Source organism: Salmo salar, chromosome 18, assembly GCF_965601325.2.
Source record: "Salmo salar chromosome 18, fSalSal1, whole genome shotgun sequence".
NCBI lineage: Eukaryota > Metazoa > Chordata > Actinopteri > Salmoniformes > Salmonidae > Salmo > Salmo salar.
In genome coordinates, this window is record NC_138308.1 from 84768367 (window position 1) to 84789272 (window position 20906).

At 41.3% G+C, this 20906-nt stretch overlaps 1 protein-coding gene across 1 annotated transcript in view; it reads left to right on the plus strand.

Annotated features, from left to right (window-relative positions):
- ndrg2 (NDRG family member 2) overlaps positions 1–19700 on the plus strand; it is a 38272-nt gene extending 18572 nt beyond the window's left edge. The window contains exons 2-16 of the mRNA XM_014156516.3: positions 5853–5946; positions 8082–8123; positions 8336–8441; positions 8695–8815; positions 8993–9055; positions 9310–9370; positions 11753–11839; positions 12924–12980; positions 14492–14595; positions 14929–14967; positions 15098–15149; positions 15268–15315; positions 15935–15970; positions 16098–16149; positions 16399–19700. Of these exons, the coding sequence (XP_014011991.1) occupies positions 5872–5946; positions 8082–8123; positions 8336–8441; positions 8695–8815; positions 8993–9055; positions 9310–9370; positions 11753–11839; positions 12924–12980; positions 14492–14595; positions 14929–14967; positions 15098–15149; positions 15268–15315; positions 15935–15970; positions 16098–16149; positions 16399–16562 (1107 nt within the window). The 5' untranslated portion in view covers positions 5853–5871 and the 3' untranslated portion in view covers positions 16563–19700. The remainder of the gene's footprint in view (positions 1–5852; positions 5947–8081; positions 8124–8335; positions 8442–8694; positions 8816–8992; positions 9056–9309; positions 9371–11752; positions 11840–12923; positions 12981–14491; positions 14596–14928; positions 14968–15097; positions 15150–15267; positions 15316–15934; positions 15971–16097; positions 16150–16398) is intronic.
- The last annotated feature ends 1206 nt before the right edge of the window (positions 19701–20906 follow it).

The following is a 20906-nucleotide window of genomic DNA, read 5'->3' on the forward strand; positions in this document are numbered from 1 at the left end:
GTTCAAAGTGGAATGTTTTTCAATAGTTTTACAAATTAATTACAAATGACAAGCTGAAATGTCTTGAATCAGCAAGTATTCAACCCCTTCATGGCAGCCCTAAATAAATTCAAGAGTAAAAATGAGCTTAACAAGTTACCTAATACATTGAATAGACTCGCTCTGTGTGCAATAATACTGTTTACATGATTTTTTTTTAATGACTACCTCATCTCTGTACCCAACTCATAAAATTATCTGTAAGGTCCCTCAGTCGAGCATCGAGATTCAACCACAAAGACCAGGAAGGTTTTCCAATGCCTCGCAAAGAAGGGCACTCACCATGAGGCCAGTGTTAACTTTAAAACAGTTAAAGAGTTTAATGGTTGTGATGAGAGAGAGAGAGGCTTATGCATAATCAACCTAGCGGCTAGTCACATGACTGAATGATTGCCACATTCCAGTCGATAGCTAACCAACTAGCTCTGGCACATGACACATTGTGGCTGATCATTTTGTGAAACAGTGGGATGCAATGCTGCTGCCTGTGTAGAGCTCCAGTCTGAAGTAGTGCACTATATAGGGAATTTGGGATGATGTCACTGTTTGTTGATTTGCAGAGAGCTGATTGACATTGTTATCCAAGATTATGGCTTGTATTGTAATTAATTACTTGTGTACAACCAAATTGTACCGGGTGATTGTCTCTCTGATTATTATTCCGTTACCATTCCATACAATTACTTTCCTGTCATGTGGCATTAGATTTGACATCTAGTCGCTCGCTATTAAAATGTTAATTTCAGTATTTGAAAGTAATAATATTATGAAGGGGATAAAATATCTTCTACATTCTGAATAATGGAGTGGAATAAAGACGCTTGTGATGTGGTAGCATCGCCGCATCCGGCTCACGTATCTATGCTGTCAGCAAGGGTTGGAATCCAGCCTACTGTCCTTTAAAACAACCTCTATCTTCACCCACTGTCATCCTCTCTCTCGCTCTATCCTCTCTGTCTAAAAATTGAAAATGTCATACAAATCTATATATGTGACCCAGCACCCCTTTTCAGTCTCATGTAGCAACATTTGAAATTGTGTTTTTCACATTGGATAAAAGTTGAGATTCTACAAAAACACTGCAGTTGAGCAACAATGGGAAAGTAGTTCTGCTTTGAAAGTTGATAAACTTGTAACCCCACTTTTGACAAAATTAGCCTTGAATGTTTTGGTACACATACTGGAGAGCTCTTCTTTGTCTACACCCATTCAGCATTGTTCACACCCTCTTAAGCCTTAGCCTCACCCATCTCTTTAAGGATTCACATGTGTGGCCATGTGCTTAGCAGAGTGAGCAAGGTAGTGTAGTAAACAACCAAAGATTTCAAGAGTAAAAGTGGTGAAGATAGTAGTCTACAATAAGGAAAAACTCCATGTAAAAATACACTTTATCTAGTCTTTGGCCTACATCCTAATCTGACTTTGGTGCAGGTCATGTTGTTCTTCACATTACCATCTTCGGTAAACACACACTATATCAAATAAATATGTTTATTTGTGACATGCACAGGATACAGAAGGTGTATTTTTTAATGTGTGAAATGGTTACTTGCATAGTAGCAATATCAAAAACAGAAAGTGTCCAGATAATATATTTATCATTATTAGATGATGCTTACCCAGACACACTTGTCTAAATTGATGGGTCATGTGAAAGAGAGGCTATATAGCCATCCCCCAGCCACATCTAGCTACGTGGATGGGTCTCAAATGTCTACACCTGTTCACATGTTCATTAAATAAAATAAATGGCCGTCATCACCCCAAGACACACCTGGCTAACTTGATGGGCCATGTACTCATCTGGTGAAGTGGAGTCTTGTTTGGACATGTAAATTAGCTGCTAAACAATGAACCATAATGCCAAGCCATACAGTACTAGCAATACAAATGGATGGTCATATTGTAGCACCCCATATTATCGGCATATTCAACAGCGTTTTTGAGAAGTATATTACCTTCAACAGTGTTATCTTGTGATCAAGCCGTCAATGTTTTGTGATTATTGGTGTTGTAAAAATGTTAGCTAACGTGTTAGCAATTAGCATGTTTGACATTTCAGTGGAAATACTACTATTTGATAAGCGGTTTAGTAAACAAAGTAAGTCCGGTATTATCGGCATACCCAGTTATTGGCCACCTTACTATTTTGTTAAATTACATGATATATCCGTTTAATTTTGTTCAAAAAAGAGACAATAACCTCATATCCGAAGTGTTTACTAGATAGTTGGCTCGTCTTCCAGTAAAAAAAATGACTTGCCTGTCAACTTTTCATTGCGTAGCCTGGTGCGCCCTCCTGTAGACTCTTAAAAATCTTATTCAGCATTGTAACCAAATAATGTGTCATTATTTGTTTTACAGATGAATCTTATGTTTTGAGAACGTAGATAACAGTTTAATACTAACATAAATGAGTATGAATAATTTAGGTAAAAAGTTGGATATTAAATGATGTGTGGTCTGTCCCGCAGTCAACTTTCCTATATACAGCGTGTCCCACAAAATGTGTGTGTGTGTGTATATGTCTATATATATATATATATATATATATAAATAAAACCTAACTTAACTTACATAAACTGCAATGAAAATCGGTGGTCAACTAGCTAGAAGGGTGTCTTAAGTCGCAAAACGTACAGTTATTTTTCAGTCCATTTAAATGTTGAGATCAAGGTGATTTAATTCTCCAACCGCTAGAGAGTGTCTGCAGTTGTGGGGAAAATTAGCTAGCTAGCCACCATGCATGAAATGCTGTAGTATGAATCTGCAGGTAGCTAAAGCTAACCAACAAGGTTCAATGTTAACTAGCTAGCTGACATTAGGCCATAACTAGCAATGCAAAAGATTTCTGAGATACAAATAATATTACTACACAGATCATACATGTAACGTTAGCTAGCGAGCCAGCCAGCTAATGTTTCACTGATTTCAAAACTCGGTCAACTTCTTCCATGACAACAACACTGTTGATCAGCATTTCTTCCCCATCACTGTCATCAAATCACATTCTATTTGTCACATACACGTGTTTAGCAGATGTTATTGCGGGTGTAGAGAAATGCTTGTGTTTCTAGCTCCCAACAGTGCAGTAATATCTAACAAGTAATATCTAACAATACACACAATCCAAAGTAAAGGAATGGGATTAAGAATATATAAATATTTGGACGAGCAATATCAGAGCGCCATAGACAGAGATACAGTAGAATAGAATACAGTATATACATATGAGATGAGTAATGCAAGACATATAAACATTATTAAAGTGACTAGTGTTCCAATTATTAAAGTGGCCAGTGATTTCAAGTCTGTATATAGGGCAGCAGCCTCTAATGTGCTAGTGATGTCTATTTAACAGTCTGATGGCCTTGAAATAGAAACTGTTTTTCAATCTCTCGGTCCAAGCTTTGATGCACTTGTACTGACCTTGCCTTCTGGATGATAGCGCGGTGAACAGGCAGTGGCTCAGGTGCTTTTTGTCCTTAATGATCTTTTTGGCCTTCCATGTTTCATCGGGTGCTGTTGGTGTCCTGGAGGGCAGGTACTTTTTCCCCGGTGATGCGTTGGGCAGATCGCACCACCCTCTGGAGAGCCCTGCAGTTGAGGGCGGTGCAATTGCCGTACCAGGCGGTGATACAGCCCAACAGGATGCTCTCAATTGTGCATCTGTAAAAGTTTGTAAGGGTTTATGTGCCATGCCACATTTCTTCAGCCTCCTGATGTTGAAGAGGCGCTGTTGCGCCTTGTTTCCTTCTCCACGGTGCTCCAGTCGATGTGGATAGGGGGCTGCTCCCTCTGCTGTTTCCTGAAGTCCACGATCAGCTCCTTTGTTTTGTTGACGTTGGGTGAGGTTTTTATCCTGGCACCACAATCCCAGGGCCCTCACCTCCTCCTCATTGTTGGTAATCAGGCCTACTACTGTTGTGTCGTCTGCAAACTTGATGATTGAGTTGGAGGCGTGCGTGGCCATGCAGTCATGGGTGAACAGGGAGTACAGGAGAGGGCTGAGCACGCATCCTTGTGGGGCCCCAGTGTTGAGGATCAGCGAAGTGGTGGTGTGTGTTTCCTACCTTCACCACCTGGGGGCGGCCCGTCAGGAAGTCCAGAACCCAGTTGCACAGGGCGGGGTTCAGACCCAGGGCCGCGAGCTTAATGATGAGCTTGGTGTGTACTATGGTGTTGAATGCTGAGCTATAGTCAATGAACAGCATTCTTATATAGGTATTCCTCTTGTCCAGATGGGCTAGAGCAGTGTGCAGTGTGATGGCGATTGCATAGTCTGTGGAGTGGGGTGGTAAGCAAATTGCAGTGGGTCTAGGGTGTCAGGTAAGGTAGAGGTGATATGATCCTTGACTAGTTTCTCAAAGCACTTCTTGATGTCAGAAGTGAGTGCTACAAGGCAAAGGCGATAGTCATTTCGTTCAGTTACCTTTGCTTTCTTGGGTACAGGAACAATGGTGGACATCTTGAAGCAACATCAGAAGACTCTACATTGTCTGGTTCCGTTTCTTCGGACCCACCCACAAAAAATGTTATACATAAATCAGGGATTTCCTCATCTTCTCGTTCATTTTCGAAGTCAGAGAGAGTCAGTATGCACGATCGTCCTCAAGAAAGTAGTCCGTCACAACTTTTTCCCACTGATCTTTGTCAATAGCACCTGCTAAATTCAGGGCAGCAATGTTGTTGAGAGCAGTAGAAACACTTGCAGTTCTCCATGATATCTTTCAAAAAAGCTGCGGTAGCAAGGATTATCTGCACATACTGAGAAGCTCATGTTATAGACAGAAGCATGCTACATGGCAGACCAATCCGAACTCATCTCTCGGGCATGTCCAGTCCATCCATGGCAAGCGGGATGGTTCTTGTATTTTTCTGTGGCTGAACCAACTAGGCTTGTAATTTAACATTTGTATTTGTATTTACAGATGCATACAAGTTTGTTATTAAGGCACATGAAAGTCCACATGTTCCAGGAGGCGTTTCAGCCAAAAAACACATATTGATGAGAATGATTAATTTCCTGAAATGGGTAACATATTTAAAAACGTAACCTTCTTCTTCTCTGAGGGATATCTTGTCCCTAAATTGCAACAGCCTAATGGAATAGAAAACACAAATCTAGGGAAGGGATGTGCCAATGGTTAGCCACAAGCCAAGCTACAATCCGCCATGTCATCATCCATCAGCTTTCAATGTGCACTTCCTCATTTCAGACAGGCTACTGTTTTGGGCATGGTCGTTTTGATATGGAAAGAATACAAAAACAGGCTATATTAGGCTCACAAGTTGATGATGTGGTATTTATCAAACAGTGACAGTGATGATTATATTAAGACGATTCAGGAGTACTCAACCTCCAAGTCGCTGTGTAGAGAGATATGTAGGGGGGAGATAGAGAGAGACGGGCAGAGTGTTGAGGGATGTTCTCTGTGTTTGAGACACACAGGCACCTTAGGGGCCACACACACACACACTGGGATTACAGTTGAATAATGTCACCTTGGCACTGCATTCTGCCTAATGTGGCCTACGTACATCCCTCTCTGCTTGTTCTGCCCCCCCCCCCCCCCCCTCCTCTCTCTCTCTCTCTCTCTCACGCTATCCCTCCATCATCCCTTATTCTTCCCAGTTAATTATATTGCTAACTTTAATTAGTAAATCACTTCCATGAAGTCCCGCGGAACTGCGAAAGTCCCAGTGGATAAAGGCAGAGGGGTGTGTGTGTGTGTGTGTGTGTGTGCGTGCACGTTAGAGAGACGCTTGAATTGTGATGTCTATTCATTCATAAACGTGTTTATCTTCTCTAGGACTTGAACAAGTGACGCCATGACGACGGAGATGCAGGAGATCGCCATCACAGAGGAAAAACCTTTACTTCCTGGTCAGCCCGATCCTACAAAGGTACACACACATGCTGTACACACACACAGGCACATACACACATACATACACGCTGCCGCATGCAGGCTGACACATCCAGCCTTCAGAAAGTATTTACACCACTTGATTTCTTCCACATTTTGTTGTGTTACAATGTGGGATTAAAATGGATTGAATTGTCTTTTTTTTTGTCAACGATCTACACAGAATACTCTGTAATATCAAATTGGAAGAAAAAGTATAAGATTTGTTAAATAAAAAATACTAATATATCTTGATTTAGATAAGTATTCATCCCCCTGAGTCAATACATGTTAGAATCACCTTTGGCAGTGATTACAGCTGTGAGTCTTTCTGGGTACATTTCTAAACGCTTTGCACATCTGGATTGTATAATATTTGCACATTATTGAAAAATTCTTCAAACTCTGTCAAGTTGGTTTTTGATCATTGCTACAAAGCCATTTTCAAGTCTTGCAATAGATTTTCAAGCTGATTTAAGTCAGTACTAGGCCACTCAGGAACATTCAATGCCGTCTTGGTAAGCAACTCCAGTGTATATTTGACCTTGTGTTTTAGGTTATTTTCCTGCTGAAAGGTGTTGGAAAGCAGACTGAACCAGGTTTTCCTCTAGGATTTTTCCTATGCTTATCTCTGTTCCGTTTATTTTTATCATAAATTAACTAGTCCTTGCCGAAGATAAGCATACCCATAACATGATGCAGCCACCACCATGCTTGAAAATATGAAAAGTGCTACTCAGTGATGTGTTGCGTTGGATTTACCCCAAACATAACACTTTGTATTCAGGACATAAAGTACATTTCTTTGCCACATCTTTTGCAGTTTTACTTAAGTGCCTTATTTCAAACAGGATGCATGTTTTGGAATCTTTTTATTTTGTACAGGCTTCCTTCTTTTCACTCTGTCAGTTAGGGTAGTATTGTGCAGTAACTACAATGTTGTTGATCCATCCTCAGTTGTCTCCTATCACAGCCGTTAAACTGTAACTGTTTTAAAGTCATGGTGAAATCTCCTTCATCTCCGGCAACTGAGTTAGGAAGGACGCCCGTATCTTTGTAGTGACTGGATGTATTGATACACCGTCCATAGTGTGATTAATAACTTCACCATGCTCAGAGGGATATTCAATGTCTACTTATTTATTTTTTGCCATCTACCAATAGGTGTCCTTCTTTGCGTGGTATTGTGAAACCTCCCTGGTCTTTGTGGTTGAATCTGTGTTTGAAATTCACTGCTGGACTGAGGGACCATACAAATAATTGTATGTGTGGGGTACAGGGATCAAAAATCATGTTAAACACCATTATAGCCCATGCAACCTATTATGTGACTTGTTAAGCACATTTTTACTCCTGAACATATTTAGCCTTGCCATAACAAAGGGGTTGAATACTTATTGACTCAAGACATTTCAGCTAGCCATTTAAAACATTTTTAAAATGTCTAAAAACATAATTCCACTTTGACATTATGGTGTATTGCGTGTGACAAAAAACATCTTAATTTAATACATTTTAAATCGGCAACAAAATGTAGACAAAGTTAAGGGGTGTGTGTGTGCATGTGTGACTGCATGTGTTCTCGTGTGTGTACTTGTGTAGCTGCTGGTCTAGGCTGGCTCAGACATGAGAGCTTGGTTGATGTCATAGCCCTGAGGGTGTGTAAGATGAGAAGCTCTTCTTCTGTTGTTGTGCAGAACAGAGCTGGAGAGGAGGGTTGAGATGTGTTGTCTCAGTGCTGCCATCTGCTGACGGTGGACTGTTAGGGGAATTACAGACTCAAATGAATGATCCAGGACCATATTCCAAAAGTGTCTCAGAGTAGGAGTGCTAATCTAAGACTTCAGGTCCGCCGTGTCCATAATCATAATACGTTGATCTTATTCATTATGATGTAAAAGATAGAAACTGACCCTACTTTTTGAAGACGGGCACAGGACTCATGTTAGTGGGTTGATACTGTGAAAAGTATTTTCCAATGAACAGCTGTACATATTCATTTCACAATGATCTTCCCAGAGAGGTTCCCAGATGTATTTCACAATGATATTGTGTGTCAGAAATATGTCTGGTTCTGCCTACCGTTGTACCCAAAACCAATAGAGACCTGAACGGTTTTCTCCATCTTTGTAGGATGCTGAGGCTGCAGCTCGCATACTGTTGGACCAGGGCCAGGTAACACTGTTTCTGAATAAATGACCGTGTGTATGTATGTGTCGTGTCTTGTGTCAGTGAAAGTATGTTTGTTCAACATATGTTTGTGTGTGTATGGTTTTATTTCTGTATGTGGAAGAATGTTCACTGTGTATATTTGAGTGTGTGTGTGTGTGTGTGTAGCTTAGTGTTATGGTAGTTTATGTGTGTAACTCTCTCTCCCTCCCTCTCAGGAACACAGTATTGAGACTCCACATGGTCTCCTCCACGTGACTCTCCATGGAACCTCCAACACACGCCGTCCCGCCATCCTGACCTTCCACGACGTGGGCCTGGACAGTGAGTCTCTCTCTCTCCTTCTATTACTCTGTCTTTACCTTTCATCTCTGCTTTGTTTCCCTTTCCTCAGTCATCCCATACAGCAATATGCCTTTTTTAATTTTGAGTTTCTCTTCAGTTCTGCGACTGCCCTTTCTTCAGTTTTTTCTTTTTTATGGTGAATGATTTATGCTTTTCAAGTTCTGACTTTCACTTTTTCTTTCTCTATCGTTCCCATTCTCTTTCTCTCTCTCTGTATCTCTCTCTCTGCCAGGTAAAAGCTGCTTCTCTCCTCTGTTTAAGTTTGAGGAGATGCAGGAGATAGTGAAGAACTTTACCCTGGTCCACATCGATGCTCCTGGCCAAGAGGAGGGGGCCACTGCCTATCCTATGGGGTGTGTGTGTGTGTGTGTGTGTGTGTGTGTGTGTGTGTGTGTGTGTGTGTGTGTGTGTGTGTGTGTGTGTGTGTGTGTGTGTGTGTGTGTGTGTGTGTGTGTGTGTGTGTGTGTGTGTGTGTGTGTGTGTGTGTATTTAACTGTTCATATAAACATGTTCTCGCTCATGTGTCTTAGATACCAATATCCGTCCATGGAGCAAATTGCAGAGATGATCCCTGCTGTCCTGACATATTTCAAGTGAGTCAGACTTATTTCATCGTCATTACATAATACTTGCTTGTTTACTGTCTTGTCCACCACCAAAAAATGGATTACTTAGTATTCTCAAATGTCTACTGTCATTCACAACAGACATGTGGTCACTAACAGAAACTCTGTCACTAAGTCGGTACTTTGTACTGAAATACAGATGTATATTACAGTCCAGACATGTCTATCCATGTTGTTACTATCAGAAACACTATCACTTAAGTCTGTACTCCCTGTTCTAGTTTCCGTACTGTCATCGGAATTGGAGTGGGATCTGGTTCTTACATTCTCTCCAGGTTCACAGTGAGTGTGTTCTTATCATGTTACTTCCCCCTGTATCAGTTCATACAGCTGCCCTGCCATAAATCACATTATAAACACGGTAGTTCGAGCACTGAATGCTGATTGGCTGAAAGACGTGGTATATCAGACCATATACAACAGGTATTACCAAAATGACTTTTTACTGCTTTAATTAAGTTGGTAACCAGTTTAAATTAGCAATAACAATAATAACAATAATAGCAATATTGCTTAAGTATACTATGCTGTTAGTTCTGTTATGTAGTCTCTTGGTACTAGTCTGTGCATTGAACTAACATGTGTTAGTGTAGTGGGGTAATATTTATCATATAACCATATTATATATACCCCATATTAGACCCATAATAAGACTAAGCAATTAATGGACAAAGTCTATTAGAACGTATATCGGACTCCATTTAACATTCTAGTAAACCCTCAAATGTGATCCGTAGTAAGGCTAAGCAATTAGCCCATTAAATGAATGATCTGACTCCATTAGATGAAGAGCAATAGGCCAGAGCCTAACGTTGAACCAGGTACAATCAGCTATTATGGGTTTAGCTGGCTAAGATCAAGGAATGGTCATGAGAAGTGAATATCAAATCAAGTACTATTTTAATAACTTTGTAAAATGAATGGATTCACATACAAGGCATAAAGCTTAAGTTACAAACCATTAACAAGCATTACGAGGCATTACTCTAGGCATGTAAACCCTATGTCTATGTGTAGTGAGAATTAGCATCAAACAATATTAAAAAATAATAATAATTTAAACACGAATGTGTTTGGTTGCTAAGTTGCTAAGTTATCTCCATGTTCTCCACCGACAGGTCATAAGAGCAATTGCAATTTCTAATTGATTTCTATTAGAGCAGAGGGTCTGCAAAATAAATGTGTTAAAGTGTGTTTAGACCCAATCAGGAAGTAGAGACTTGACTGTGTCGTTAAACATGGATGAAATGGTAGATGACTAAACCACTGTTTTGTCTTGAGAGACAGAGCTGTCAACAAAATGTATTTTAAACCTGACAAAATCACATTCAAAGATTAGTTTAAAGCTGTGCTATATTCAGCAGGTCGCCTTCTATCAGATGAGGATGACAGCAACATTCAGAATATAACGTGTGAGATCTAAAGCTCACCCGCTGCTTGTGTGAATCAAATATGATTTACGCAAGTTTGTAAGCCCAGTCTGAGCAGAGAGAACATAGTTTTGGTTGAGCCTGCCTTAGCAAAAGAGCAAATAGCATTAGCAAAATATTGCTATATAGTTATCTCCTCAGTGTATCCCAGTGCTTGCTTCTTTTTGTCAATTCATACAATTCAGCAGTCTAAACATACTATATATGAACTATTGCCGTGGAAATTCAGTACTGAGAAAGAATTGGTCATTTCTTCAAACAATCATCTTTATTTAATATCGATTAATTATTGCAATAATGAAACTGGTCGACCCCCGCCCCCTTTAGGTGCCTTTTGGCAAACTCCAAGCGAGCTGTCATGTGCCTTTTACTGAGGAGTGGCTTCCGTCTGGCCACTCTACCAGAAAGGCCTGATTGGTGAAGTACTGCAGAGATGGTTGTTCTCCCATCTCCACAGAGGAACTCTAGAGCTCTGTCAGAGTGACCATCCGGTTCTGGGTCAGCTCCGTGACCAAGGCCCATCTCCCCCGATTGCTCAGTTTGGTCGGGCGGCCAGATCTAGTCATTTTAATTATTAGATTTTATTTTATATAAGAACAGATTCTTATTTACAATGACGGCCTTGGTGGTTCCAAACTTCTTCCATTTAAGAATGATGGAGCCACTGTGTTCTTGGGGACCTTCAATGCTGCACCTGATCTCAATTTTGGGTCTCATAGCAAATGGTATGAATACTTTTGTAAATAAGGTATTTCTGTGTATCTAAAAACCTGTTTTCGCTTTGTCGTTATGGGGTATTATGTGTAGATTGCAACAACAACAAAAAAAGATTGAATCCATGTAAGAATATGGCTGTAGTGTAACAAACTGTGGAAAAAGTCAAAGGGTCTGAATACTTTCCGAAAGCACTGTTAATACTGACAAATGTTTTACTCTCGCTTTTGTTCTCTCTCTCTCGCTTTCATTCTCTCTCTCTCTTTCATCTCTCTCTCTCTCTCTCTCTCTCTCTGTCATTCTCTGTCTGTCTGTCTGTCTGTCTGTCTGTCTGTCTGTCTGTCTGTCTGTCTGTCTGTCTGTCTGTCTGTCTGTCTGTCTGTCTGTCTGTCTGTCTGTCTGTCTGTCTGTCTGTCTGTCTGTCTGTCTGTCTGTCTGTCTGTCTGTCTGCCTGCCTGTGTGTCTGTGTCTCTCTCTCTCTCTCTCTCTCTCTCTCTCTCTCTCTCTCTCTCTCTCTCAGATGGCCCATCCAGACTCAGTTGAAGGTCTGGTTCTCATCAACATGGACCCTGAGACCAGAGGGTGGATGGACTGGGCGGCCCAGAAGGTTACTGTCCATTTAATATGTTTAAAAATATATATTTTAAAGTCTTTTGTATTAAATAGTATCATTACTCAGAAGCCCAGAAGGTTCTTTTGTATTTATTATGGATCCCATTTGCAACTACACTTCCTGGGGTCCAGCAAAATAAAGGCAGTATATACCATTTTAAAAACATTACATTTCATTCACAGCACATTATGTGTGTGCCTTCAGGCCACTACTCACCACATATCTACAGTACTAAATCCGTGTGTGTGTGTGTATAGTGCGTATGTTATTGTGTGTGTGCATGTGTCTGTGCCTATGTTTGTGTTGCTTCACAGTCCCTACTGTTCCATGAGGTGTATTTTTATCTGTTTTTTTAAATCAAATTTTACTGCTTGCATCAGTTACTTGATGTGGAATAGAGTTTCATGTAGTCATGGCTCTTATGTAGTACTGCACGATCTCCCATAGGTAGGAATGACTTTTGCTTCCCTCCAGGCCTGAGGGTACACACTTTCTAGTAGGCTTAAATTGAAGCGCATGGCAAAAAGAAGTGGCAAAATTGTCTGCTATTATCCTCAGTAATTATATTGACCACCAAATCCCCTAGTTTCAGACTCCTAATCATCCTTACCCCTCTGAAGACTCCATACCACCTTCCACTCCAGTCAGAACTGAAGTGTTTTATCTCTGAACACTAAAAGTTGGTTTCTCCACGACTGTAGGATAAGGGGAACAGGAGGTGGTGGGTTCATAAATGTTCATATGTTCATGAATACTAGCAGCATTTCCATCAATTTGACTATTAGATCCAATATCAGTCCAAAATCTTATTCAAGTTCATCAAGTAGCGTTTAGAGGAGGAAAACATCTAGTGGAATTGTATTCATGGTGGTTTTACTGTGCTGTATGATATTGACTAAGCTGTTATTACTTTTTCTTATCTCTCTGTCTGTCTGTCTGTCTGTCTGTCTGTCTGTCTGTCTGTCTGTCTGTCTGTCTGTCTGTCTGTCTGTCTGTCTGTCTGTCTGTCTGTCTGTCTGTCTGTCTGTCTGTCTGTCTGTCTGTCTGTCTGTCTGTCTGTCTGTCTGTCTGTCTCTAGATCACTACCCTGACCTCCTCCCTCACAGAGCAGATCCTGAGTCATCTCTTCAGCCAGGTTTGTGTGTGTGTGTGTATGCGTGTGTGTGTGTGTATGTGTGTGGTAAAAAAGACTGTGTGTGTTATTATAGACTGTAACCTGATGTTTTTTTACTATTGAACTATCTATCTTTATCCTATAAAACACACAATATTTGACATAGTAAGGACATAAACTTGGCAAAAAAAGACTCTGTCTTTCAAAGATAATTCGTAAAAATCCAAATAACTTCACAGATCTTCATTGTAAAGGGTTTAAACACTGTTTCCCATGCTTGTTCAATGAACCATAAACAATTAATGAACATGCACCTGTGGAATGGTCGTTAAGACACTAACAGCTCACAGATGGTAGGCAATTAATGTCACAGTTATGGAAACTTAGGACACTAAAGAGGCCTTTCTACTGGCTCTGAAAAACACCAAAAGAAAGATGCCCAGGGTCCCTGTTCATCTACGTGAATGTGCCTTAGGCATGCTGCAAGGAGGCATGAGGACTGCAGATGTGGCCAGGGCAATAAATTGCAATGTCCGTACTGCGAGACGCCTAAGACAACACTACAAGGAGACAGGACGGACAGCTGATCGTCCTCGCAGTGGCAGACCACGTGCAACAACACCTGCACAGGATCGGTACATCCGAACATCACACCTGCGGGACAGGTACAGGATGGCAACAACAACTGCCCGAGTTACACCAGGAACGCACAATCCCTCCATCAGTGCTCAGACTGTCCGCAATAGGGGCAGAGAGGCTGGACTCTCACAAACCCACCGTCGCTGGACCAGACAGGACTGGCAAAATGTGCTCTTCGCTGACGAGTCGCGGTTTTGTCTCAACAGGTATGATGGTCGGATTCGCATTTATCGTCAACGGACTGAGTTTGTTGTCATTTCAGGCAATCTCAACGCTGTGCGTTACAGGGAAGACATCCTCCTCCCTCATGTGGTACTCTTCCCGCAGGCTCATCCTGACATGACCCTCCAGCATGACAATGCCACCAGCCATACTGCTCGTTCTGTGCGTGATTTCCTGCAAGATAGGAATGTCAGTGTTCTGCCATGGCCAGCGAAGAGCCCGGATCTCAATCCCATTGAGCACGTCTGGGACCTGTTGGATCGGGGGGTGAGGGCTAGGGCCATTCCCCCCTGAAATGTCCGGGAACTTGCAGGTGCCTTGGTGGAAGAGTGGGGTAACATCTCACAGCAAGAACTGGCAAATCTGGTGCAGTCCATAAGGAGATGCACTGCAGTACTTAATGCAGCTGGTGGCCACACCAGATACTGACTGTTACTTTTGATTTTGACCCCCCCTTTGTTCAGGGAAACATTATTCAATTTCTGTTAGTCACATGTCTGTGGAACTTGTTCAGTTTATGTCTCAGTTGTTGAATCTTGTTATGTTCTTACAAATATTTACACATGTTAAGTTTGCTGAAAATAAACGCAGTTGACAGTGAGAGGACGTTTATTTTTTGCCTGAGTTTAGTAAGGACAATACTGTTGTGTAATTTGTGTCTTGGTTTATAGGAGGAGATGTCAGCAAATGCAGACCTGGTGAGGTCACACAGAGATCGCATCTCCAAAGCCCCAAACCTCATCAACATTGAGCTGTTCTGGAGAAGCTACAACAGGTACACACATACACAGTCCCATTCAAAATCCTATTTTCCCTAACCCCTAACCCGTGCTCTTTCCCTAACCTCAACCCAAAAACCTAACCTTAACCCTAAAACTAACCCTAGCTTCTAATCCTAACACTAATTCTAACCTTAACCCTAAACCCCCTAGAAATAGCATTTGACTGTGTGGGGACCAACAAAATGTCCCCAGTTGGTCAAATGTTTGTTTATTTACTGTTCTTGTGGGGACTTCTGGTCCCCACAAGAATACACACACACACACACACACACACACACCAAAGCTACACTAGTGTAACCTCCCATTCCTCCTTTCCTCTCTTACAGCCGCAGGGATCTGATCATTGACCGTAACAGCAACTTCAAGTAAGTTTCTCACCCCTTAAATCAGCTGTGACAACAGTATGGAATATGTCTCTCACTCGATCTCTCTCTTTTTCTCTCTTGTTCTCTCTTGTTCTCTCTTGTTCTCTCTTTTTCTCTCTCTCTCTCTCAGGTGTCCCGTGATGCTGGTGGTTGGGGATCAGGCACCTCATGAGGAGGCTGCTGTAAGTCCTCTACATACGTTAGACCTCAGTATGTTCCTACAATTTAACCATCGAACACCGGTAATGTGAATGTCGTGGTATGATATAATAAATGTGTTATTCTGTTCTTGTCCACCAGGTGGAGTGCAACAGCAAACTGGACCCAACAACAACCTCATTCCTCAAGGTACTCAAGCTCTACTCATCCCTTTGGTCTGGCATAATAGCCTTGTTTTTACCTGCTGCTGACATGCATCGTTTGTCCTGATCTTGTCCACATTCTGATTGTGCCCACGTTTTCAGAAGTATGGTATTAAAATGTGTCTCATATCCGGCCACTGTCTGCATTGCCACCAGATTTCCTGGTCCCTCCCTATATGCGTTTATTTTTTTATTTTTTTACAGCTATTCTTTCAAAATAATATTGATTTTAAGACACATTGATGCCATAAGTCAAAGGTGCCACCTGTCAATGATTTTAGAAGGCAGAAAAATTATGATTTAAATAGTTTCACTGTCCATATCCGTCTACACTTGTAAGATATCCAGACACAATGCATGCCTGACTCCCCCGGAGGTGGTCAGGAAGATGGGATCACAATCGGATCACAATGTGTCTTTAATCGTCTACACCTGTCTGAAAATGTGGGCACAATCAGAATGAGGACAAGATCAGGACAACGGATGCAAGTTAGAACCAGGTATAAATGGGGCTTTAGTTGCTGCCACGTAGCTCTGGCATCGGTATCAGACCTCTCTGTCAATGCAATACATCCTAACCTTTCTGTCATCCTCTTCTTCCTCAGATGGCCGATGCTGGTGGTCTTCCCCAACTCACCCAGGTAACACATTTCACACTTAACTGTGTTACGATTCAGATACACCACACAATGTTTATCTATACATTACATATACATATCTTCTTCTACATTACCTATACATATGATGGATCTTATTGTCTGCTTACAGCCCAGCAAACTGACTGAGGCGTTCAAGTACTTCATTCAGGGGATGGGCTACAGTAAGTTCTCCTCAGTTTCTAATCTGTGGCAATGAGGAACTACTGTGACCTATTGTGCTACTTTCTCTCTATATCAATCTAATAACCTTCCCCTCTCTCCTCTCCTCTCTGTCCCCTCTCTCTTTTTTGCCATCTCCCCCCTCTCTCTCTCTCTTTTCCTCTCCATCTCACCCTCTTTCTCTCTCTTTTACCCTCTCCCTTTCTCTTTTACCTCCTCCCTTTCACTTTTACCTCCTCCCTCTCCCACAGTGGCATCGTCCATTATGACCCGTCTGTCTCGTTCGCGCACCGCCTCACTGTCTTCCTCCTACTCCATGGACGGGGAGCGTCAGCGTTCTCGTACCCTGTCTCAGAGCTCTCAGGGCGGGCAGATGCCCCCCAGCCCCTCCCATACCATGGAGGTGTCCTGCTGAAGAGAGAGAGAGAGGGAGAGAGAGAGAGAGAGAGAGAGAGATGGATGGATGGAGAGCTGGAGAGCTAGAGGGATGGAGAGCTAGATGTATGGGTGGTGGGTGAGAGTGGGATGATAGCATTTGTCACTAACCCACTCCCACATCTCTTAAACCTGTCATTCCCCCAGACCAGCTAACAGAAAGAGACAGACAGACAGAGGGAGAGATATGCAAAAGTAGATATTGTAAAAGTAGAGGGACAGAGGGAAAATGAAAGACCGTTACTAAAACACTGTCCTCCCACAATTCATCTCATTCTAAAACACTGTCCTCCCACAATTCATCTCAACCTCATCTATTCATCTCTTTAGAGAAAGAGAGAGAGAGATCTTCACCTAGACAGCGAAGGATAGAGGGAATGGATAAATGAAAATAGGGAATGGAAGAAAGGGAGAATTTAGGAACAAGGGAATATAGAAAAAAGGGTAGCAAGGAAAGGGCATTTTAGGGGCGTAGGCCAGTCCTCTCTCCCTCCCTCTATTGGAAAGTCTGTCAGCCAATAGAGCCCTTTAACCTATGGAGTGGGAGGGGTCTGTGGTGACCTCACCGTAGTGTTAACCAATAGTAATAATTATGATAATGACAAATATGACTATGATATTAATGCTATTAATAATTATACTGACAATGATGTAATAGTAACGTTATAACAATGTTTCTCTTTAATTTTAAAGTTTGAAATATTATGAAATAGAAGAAAAGACTTTAGCAGAAATACTTATAATGAAAATGTGTGACTGTCAACTCCTTTAATCAATTTGTTATGATTTTTTTGTATTGTTGCTTTTTGTAACTTGCCTCAGTGAAAGGGTGAGGCTTCTCATTGGTCATGGGAACCTTAACCATAGCAACAGCCAATGAAAGTCTACTTCCTCCTCACTGTTGCCGGGTAGATCATGTCTTCCATTAGCCCTGTTCAAGTGACACATTTTTGTTCCCATGAGGGGATTGGGGTGGGCGGGTAAGAGGGGTGTGGTTGTTTGACTGTGTGGATCATCTGCTTGACTGATCTGATTTCAGCCAATGTGAATATAGACAGAATGTTTCCTTTTCTTTTGTATGCAAATATGGGTTTGTTGGGGGTGTGTGTGTGTGTGTGTGCACATGTGTGTTTGTTATTAAGCTTTTGGGCAAAGATTAGCAGATGACGATGATGAGGATGGATGAAGAAGAGTGACATTGTTAACTCCTACACTAGTAAATCAGTAACAAGTGCTTCCAATGCTGCTGGCAGTCCCAGACTCGACCAGCAGGGGTCACTGTGTTTGTCCAATAGGCTTTATGACGACATACATACATACATGTACAGTACCTGCATGCTATGGAGTGAAGTTCCCCTCTAGGTACAGATCTAGGATACGCTTCCCCTCCACCAATCCTAACCTTAACCATTAGTGAAGAAAATGCTAAACTGACCCAAGATCAGCATCTATGGGGCAACTTCCCCCTATTCCAGCCTGCATATACCTCACTACTAACATACTTTAGTCTTCATCAAAGAGATAAGATAGCAAATACCTTGTTGAACAAGCACACTGTACATGTTGTGTGATAGCTAGATGTAGGCATTGCATAGCCCTATAGTGATGCACTGACCATGACTGACAGCTGAGCAAACCAATACCACGTCTGTCTGTTTGACTGTCAGCTGAGAGAACCAATAGCATGTCTCTCTGAAGTCAGGAGGTATGTGGAGTGGACAGTACTGGACTAGAGTATTGAGGTATCCATATAGAAAAGGGAGTGTGAAATAAGGCATTATTGTGTGACTCTTTGTGTGTTCCTGGGTGTTTGTGCGTGTTTGTGACTGTGTTTATGTGCCGTGCAAGTGTGTGTGCATTTGAAAGCTCTCATACGTTCTAAGCACAATTTAAGAGGTGAGATGAGTATAGGATAGAACCCATCCCCTGTCCCATTGGACCTTCTTATAAATCAACAATGAACCAGCCCCTACACTGCCAACTCCCTAACCCTACACCCTTACACTACACCCTAAACCTAGAGGGTGACTGTCCACACTCATCAAGTCATACTATACGAACCCTTCTTTGTATGATTGCCAGTTAGAACATTTAGAAGTGTTGTAGACTTGTCATATACTCAAAGTCAAAGCTAAAAACAGTTTTATACGATTGTTTTATAGGATTGTAATACACTTTCAGTGAAAACTGAATTTTAAATTGTTCATGTGATCTACATATAGTAAAAGGTCATAGACTAAAAGTACATTCATGTGAAGCTTAACACTGCCCTGATCCTAACCAATGGACTGAACACACTGTTATTTGACTCAATTACAGAATACACTTGGAGAGCTGTGTGTAGGTTTTCGAGTGTGTGAATGTGTGTGTGCGTGCAATGTGTGTGTTTGGTTTCCATAGTTCAGTGCAATCATTAATATGGCTTATATAACATTTAAAAATAATTACTTTGAATTTTACAAACCTGTTTGCTCGTTTCTTTCCGATTCTCTTTAGAGTTCCTCCCCCTTCCTGTCTTTTTATAGTAGTCTGGTTGGATGGTTGTTGATGAAGATACTGAGGATAGGTCGGATGAGAAGAGTATTGTGATGATGATGATGGGGGTGATGATGATGTTCCTAGATAAATTGGAATGTTATGTTAATGATATTTAGGCTCCTCCTAGTCTTGCATTGAGAATCAACCAATCTGGAATGGGAGCCTCCACTAACAAAGGGGAAATGGGTGGAGCCTAATAGTTTACCAATAAAGGGAGAAGGGGGAGCTTACTGTTTGAATTGACAGTGGGCGGGGCTGTGTGAATGTACACTTGTCCATTTCTTCTTTTTTGTTTTTACTTCAATCATACTCTTATTTTCCTATTTTGTTGTTGACCATTTCGTTTTATTAAGTGAAGTGTTAGTTTACCGTGGTGCTCACAAGTTAGACAACAGTGTGTTAGTTCTTGTGTAACTTTTTTAGCAACAGCACTAAACAAAAGGGAGAATAATATAAATGATTAACAAAAATTTAAAAAAATAACAGAACACAATCAAATGTACTTGTGTGGCTAATTTGTCTGTGTAATAAAATGAACAACCTAAAACATTACTGAGTAGTAATAAAAGACAAGAAGAAATCTTGACTATGTTCTTTTCTTTATTAGTCCAATTTGTCATATTCAAAATGACATTGGAGTGAGTTTACATCAGAGAGGAGATTGGAGTGAGTTTACATCAGAGAGGAGATTGGAGTGAGTTTACATCAGAGAGGACATTGGAGTGAGTTTACATCAGAGAGGAGATTGGAGTGAGTTTACATCAGAGAGGACATTGGAGTGAGTTTACATCAGAGAGGACATTGGAGTGAGTTTACATCAGAGAGGAGATTGGAGTGAGTTTACATCAGAGAGGACATTGGAGTGAGTTTACATCAGAGAGGAGATTGGAGTGAGTTTACATCAGAGAGGACATTGGAGTGAGTTTACATCAGAGAGGACATTGGAGTGAGTTTACATCAGAGAGGACATTGGAGTGAGTTTACATCAGAGAGGACATTGGAGTGAGTTTACATCAGAGAGGACATTTGGAATTGCTTGTACAAACGTGTATGAAAGCCTACACACAATAGACAATGTTTTTGTTTGAGAACGACATCAACCAATCAGGTGTCTTCTGCTGTACTTATCCATACACTTATGTTGCTGTGGTTCCCCTCGTTGCTGACCGACACAAATCCCACCACACGCTGCATTTTACTAGAGAACAACAGTACTTCCTGGCATAGCAAGAGAAACCCAACTCCTCTCTCTGTATAACCTGTTATCAGTTTAGGTTCCAGCTTGTATGGCTCCCTGGGCCAAAAAGCACCATTCAAATAAATCACATTTTATTGGTCACATACACATGGTTAGCAGTCGTTATTGCGAGTGTAGCGAAATGCTTGTACTTCTAGTTCCGACAGTGCAGTAATATCTAACAAGTAATCTAACAATTTCATAACTATCTTATACACACACACACACACAAGTATAAAGGTATGAATAAGAATATGTACATATAAATATATGGATGAGTGATGGCCGTGCGGCATAGGCAAGATGCAGTAGATGGTATAGAGTACAGTATATACATATGAGGTGAGTAATGTAGGGTATGTAATCATTACATAAAGTGCCATTGTTTAAAGTGACTAGTGATACATTTATTACATCCAATTATTCATTATTAAAGTGGCTAGAGATTTGAGTCAGTAGGTTGGCAGCAGCCACTCAATGTTAGTGATGGCTGTTTAACAGTCTGATGGCCTTGAGATAGAAGCTGTTTTTCAGTCTCTCAGTCCCAGC